This window comes from Saccostrea cucullata, unplaced genomic scaffold (genome assembly GCF_032062105.1).
Source record: "Saccostrea cucullata isolate Sc308-1 unplaced genomic scaffold, CSIRO_AGI_Scuc_v1 ctg12231, whole genome shotgun sequence".
In the NCBI taxonomy this organism is placed as follows: Eukaryota; Metazoa; Mollusca; class Bivalvia; order Ostreida; family Ostreidae; genus Saccostrea; species Saccostrea cuccullata.
Window position 1 is genome coordinate 13,200 of NW_026922122.1, and position 6,240 is coordinate 19,439.

Here is a 6,240-nt window from a genome sequence, read left to right on the forward strand (position 1 = left end):
TTATATTGAAAACAGACCAAAACTGTAAGAGGAGTAGCATTTTGAAAGAATTTTTACAGGAATTTCTATTTTTAGTAACAATGCTAACACCGTTAATCGAAATCAAAAACTGATACAGAGAATTATGTATCTTAGTGTAGTCTACTTGTGTGCCAAGTTATATTGAAATCAGACCAAACCTGTAGGAGACGTAGCATTTTGAAAGAATTTTACAGAAATTTTTAGTAACCACGGCAACACCGTTCATCGAAATCAAAAACCAATATACAGAATTATGTATCTTAGTGTAGTCTACTTGTGTGCCAAGTTATATTGAAAACAGACCAAAACTGTAAGAGGAGTAGCATTTTGAAAGAATTTTCCAGAAATTTCTATTTTTAGTAACCATGGCAACACCGTTCATCGAAATCAAAAACCGATACACAGAATTATGTATCTTAGTGTAGTCTACTTGTGTGCCAAGTTATATTGAAATCAGACCAAAACTGTAGGAGGAGTAGCATTTTGAAAAATTGTTTACAGACAGACGGACGGACGCCGGACGCATTACTATCGTATAAGCTCTTCTGGTCTTCTGACCAGTAGAGCTGAAAATTGATACATATTAGTTTCTTTTGTTTTGTTTGTGTGCTGTTTAACATCCTTTTTGAGAATTTTTCACTTATATTGGAGGCGCCACCACTTACTACTGAATAGCTTCAAATTTTGTCCTATTTTCGGCGCTCCTTTTCATGCCTCTACCATATACCACACTGGACCTCGGTTTATACGGTTCCATCCGAAAGACCGGTCTCCACGTCACACAGTGCATGGGGATTGGAACATGCAACTTAAGAATCAACTCCTTACTCCGCGACTCTTCCGCAGACGCTCTTACCACTGCGCCACACGGTCAATGGCATGAATGGATTAAATGAAATATTCCGAAGAATCTTTAAAATCTCAGTATATACATGTATTTAATAAGATGAGGATATTTAATATGTATTAAGTTACATCGTAGTGGGTCATTAAAAGTTGAAATTGGTTAAGTGTTTCAAAGTGGAATTGGACATCTCAATATATGTCCGTAAGTGAACCGTTTGATTATTATTATGCCCACGAATCGAAAGATCCCGGGGGTATATTGTGTTTGTCCTCGGTACAGTTTGATCATGTGACCTCAACTGTGACATTTGACCTACATTTGAAACACTTTAACATTGGCCACGACTATTTATATCTTACAAGTGTATGTATAGTTTCCGTCTACGTCCCACTCCAGAATTGTGTTTCAAAAAACATAGTTTTTCTTACCTATAGTCGTCTGCTCTAGAGTCACGGAAGTTTAAGGAATTATGATTTACGTTGTGGGTTCAAATATCACTGTGGGACGTGGAGACCGGTCCTTCGGATGAGACCGTATAAATCGAGGTCCCGTGTCGCATTAGGTGCTGGAACGAAAAAGATCCCTCACTTCTCAACGGCCCTGAGTGCCGAGTATAGACAAATTTGCAGCTCTCCACCGGCAATTGGTGGCGTCTCCATATGAGTGAAAGATTCTCGAGAGGGCCGTTAAACAATGTACATCAGTCATACCTATAGTCTAAGAAAGACCCCTATTTATTTTGAGGTCAGAAGATCCAAGGTCCTTATATCATGCATTCTTTGCTTGCAAATCTTTCATCTTCGGGTGATTTCTTAAGTCTGTCCGTTTGTATTTCTGTCTTAACACTTAATTTTTTTTAAAACCATAACTGGGTAACGCTCATGATCATCCTACTCAAATTGGCCCCTCAACCCCTCCTCCCCCCCCGATACGTGCGTGTTCTTTTTCTCAAACGGGAGACAGAGATTCTTATATTAAGTATGTTTTAAGATGGGTAAAAATTTTAATTTCAAAACTTCAATAGTTTTTGAGATATCGCTGAGAAATGAAAGTTTAACACACATACACTCAGGATGTATGAATTTACGACCTTGACCTAAGACTTCAGAATAAAAAGGGTTCTTTCTTAGGCCATAGGAAGGTTGGCATAATGTACCAGTAGTTCGTCATTTTTTCCATTGTTTTATCTGTGCCTTATCTACACCATAACCCATGGGCGGAGCTTATAATCTATAGGCGGAGCCTTGAATTGCATACAAAACAAAACTTTATTTTCAATCTTTAATAATGTGCCAAGTACTTACACATGTGTACATAATATATTGGCAAAAAAAAAAAAAAAAAAAAGAATTAGGTCGATATTTTTCAACCAGAAATGACAAATTGTTAATTTACTATCCATTTAAAAACTTGCAAGAAAATTGTCGACATATTCCGAAAGTACCTTAGCATTCCCACACATAACACGTACAGTAATTTTGGGGGATATGGCTGGCCATCTTTCTGCGAGCTTCCACAAATTTACCTCTAGCTACTAATTGTTAATGAGTGCAGGTTCGGTTAAATTCTCAAATTCAGGAATTTCACTTCCGGTACCTAATAAACACGCAAATCGCTATTCTTTAAAAGTTTTCACACTCCAACTTGTGTTTCTTCCTGTGTTTTTACTTTCGGTAGACTTTAGAAGGGTTTCCATGTCATCGTCATCATATAACGTCCCACATCGATCGTCAGAACGGGCTGTATAACATTCTCAAATGAACATTCGCTTGAGTAAGACATAAATCCCCAATACCATCAAACACGTTAACTTCGTCTTCTATCAACTGGCCTATCTGTGGGAGAGTTTGATCATCGATAGAATTGCCCCATTCAAAATTTTGCGGCATTTCAAGAAAATCGAGATCCATGCTCATTGCATCACATTCGTCCATTTTCGCTTTTTGACTTCAAATGCGCAAAATGCGAAATAAAATGTAATATACATGAACAATGTATAGCGCATACTACTACAACTATGGCAGGTGACAAACCATATTGTGAAATGATTTTGGAACTTGTATTATCGTCTCCTGCCATATTAGGAAATTTGAGAGTGCTATGGAACTACTACAAAGTTCATTGCAAAAATTAAAGGCTTTTCGAGTTATCGCGCGGAATGAAAGTGTTAAATTAGATACCGGTGTACTATGACCTTAGCCGTTGACCTCAAAATCAATAGGGGTCTTCCTTCAGCCATAGGGATATTTTTGTGTAAAATTTCATTGCAAAAGCTCAAAGGCTTTGAGATTTTGTGTTGAAACGAAAGTGATACATGTACTGAAAAACAGGCGGACTGACAGACAGAGCCATCCCAACATATATACACCCCACTTTCAGTGAAAGCGGGGAACAATAAGTTTCATCAGACGAGTGTGCAGAACGATGCATACTTTTTGGAAATGCGCAATACCTAAACTATATGGTCTGATAGCGTCGAGAAAGACTATCAATTTTAATTGTTACTGAAGTCCTTTTACATCAACAAGTTTTTAAAAAAAAATCCCACCAATTGTGAAAAAAAATCTAACATTTCCTGTATTCACTCAATTTTGTTGACATTTTCATGCCTCAGCCCCTTTGCTTTGAAATTGTTTTGAACTTACTTCCTCCATTGAACAGAGGAGATGGCTCTCGGGAGATTAGTATCTTTGGCCAGTTTGGGGATTTTTCTTCTGTTAATAAAAGTTAGGCCTATCTTATCATTCTATATACATTTTTTCTCATTATGTATGAAAGAAGTTTGATATATATAACTTGAACCTTTAATTTGGATATATTTTGAAGTTTAAAGGACTTTATATGCGTCGCAACATTTGCAGCTGAAATGAAAGAATCATATTCTTCTGTACATTGTTCAAGATTTAAGACCGTAACATGAAATTCCTATGAAATACCCTCCCAAAGAATTCCTATATATCTGAGAGAGAGAAAAAAATCAGAGCGGAATTGCGTGATTTTTTTTCCAGAAAATACATATTCTTTGATAGAGAGTATTCATATATCATTTTAGTGTTTATAACTACACTGTACATGTACCAGTAGCTGCAATAATGTAGCCCTCTCCGATTTGTTATTTTTTTTTTTATTTTTTTTTTTTTTTTGGGAGAGGGCTACAACTCCTTAGGATCTCCGTAATGGTGCAAATGCGGGAATGATTCGCTCCCGCAACATTTCAGGGTATTCTTACTATTTACCGACTTTAAATCCATAAACAAAAATCGTATTTTATGTTTCTTACTCTACCTTTCACTGTACAATCTACAACTTGCCATACATTAGGCTCTATCCTACTGTTTTCAACAATTACAAAAATACTCCAGTTTCTCGATTCATATTGTCCGCCATATTTGCTGTACTGAAGCTGAACTTCCGGCTGTCAATTTTAACAGCTTATTTGCATATGCCCATATATGGTAGTGTTGACATCTACGCACGAGTATGGAGTCTGCAGAGGAGAAAGCGCTTTTGTCAACATTGGAAAGGTTTAAGTTTGATATTAAGTTGAAGGAGGAGCAGAAAAATATTATATTTAATATTTTAAAGAAGAAAGATGTATTCGCTTTGCTGCCAACAGGATTTGGTAAATCCATGACTTACATTTTGGTACCGTTGATTGCTGACGAGGTAAGTCAAAGCGGGCGTCTCGCTGATTATTTTTCGGTGTTTTTATTTTTATTTTATTTCGGAGTGTTTACACGTAAATAACAGATTATAAATGTTTTAGCTAATGGGAGGTGCGCCAAGACACACAGCCTTAGTAATATCTCCTTTGAAAGCGCTGATGAGGGACCAGGTTGAATTCCTGGAGCAGCACAACGTGAGTGCAGTTGCGTTGATGGATGACACTAAAAACCAAGGTGATTATGATTGTACCATATGTGGTGTGTCCATATTAAAAAAAAAATTTAAGCCCCTTCCTCAAAATAAAAAAATATCTAAGATAGAAAAAAATATGTGTAAATCCAGATGGGGATAATGAGGATTTTTAAGGGGCCCCTAATCATTTAATGAAGTCATGTGTTTTAATCAAAATTAATTTACTAAATTAAGCAATAATCCTAGTATAAAATTAATGCACTTAATAAAGGTCCTAGCTAGAGTAAGTCTGTGGATTTAGGTATGAGCAGAAAAGTATCACAACTCTAATGGGACTGTGAACACTGACTTGTTTCAGATAAACAGAGTTTACACATGTTACATTTTTAATTTCTTATTATTTTGCCTAAACAGACGTCATGGACAAGCATTATAGTGTCATTTATGCATCACCAGAGGCAGCAATACACCAGAGATGGAGAAAGGTCCTGAGGGATAACCTAAAGCCAAAAGTCTGTGTGCTAGTGTTTGATGAGGCACATTGTATTTCATCATGGTAATTGAGTTTATCAACATTTATCCATATTAATTGTTATGCATTGCTTTTTATGTTTATAAGGACTAAAAATGAGATAAACACTATTAACATCATCGTAATTTCATCTTGATGCAGTATATGTCATTGAACTTGTTAAATGTCAATCAACTTCTTTTAGGGGACTGGACTTCAGACCAGCGTATAGACAGGTTTGCAGTTTACAAAGCATAATAAACACCAGCACCCTTGTTCTAACTGCAACAGCAACAAGAAAGATCCAGGAGGACATTTATGAGACTCTCGGATTTCAAACAGAATCAACAAAAGTAATTGCAGTCCTGCCAGATAGGTACCTTTAGAAGCTTATTTTATTTTCTTCATGTGGAATATGCTTTAAATATTGAAATAAAATATTTCTGTATTACAAACAAGAGGCCCATGGGCCTTATAGGTCACCTGAGTATCATGAAACAAGTCTCTGAACTGAGTAAAACCAAAATAATGAAGGAAGAAATACACACCTTTACCTCAGGAAACTTGAATTACAGTAGGGTTATGTAAGCTACTTGCTTCATTTTCATGTAATAATTCTGTACCATTATTATGTGCCATCAATGCACGAATTTCAGATTTTTTTTTTTTCGCAGAACATTATTGAAGTATCACATAATGATGAAATGTTCTTTGTTATGCAACTTACAATGCATTTGCAGTATGAAGATGCGGGACCCTTGAGTAATACTGACCCTGTGCAAGTTAGAGAGTCCTTCTATCCATACTAAACAACTTTTGTCACAACTGTAAACTTTAAGTGTGACATTAAAATTTGAAATTCTATAGTGATAAATCCTGCACTTTGTGGTTCTTGTATATATTAATGTTAAATTTGTCCCTTCTTACAGTCTTTTAAACATACTGTAATAAAAAATCAAACATTCACAAGAAGTCATTAGATTTATTGGAGTTCTAAATTCAC

The 6,240-nt window shown here is 35.9% G+C and overlaps 1 protein-coding gene across 1 annotated transcript; it reads left to right on the plus strand.

The window, feature by feature from the left end:
- Positions 1 to 4,348: 4,348 nt before the first annotated feature.
- Positions 4,349 to 5,613, plus strand: LOC134261227 (probable ATP-dependent DNA helicase RecQ; the record flags this gene model as incomplete). Its single annotated transcript, XM_062743685.1, has 4 exons — positions 4,349 to 4,534; positions 4,635 to 4,767; positions 5,141 to 5,282; positions 5,443 to 5,613. Coding segments are annotated over exons 1-4 (632 nt in total), but the record flags the coding sequence as incomplete, so codon positions are not given.
- Positions 5,614 to 6,240: the final 627 nt, after the last annotated feature.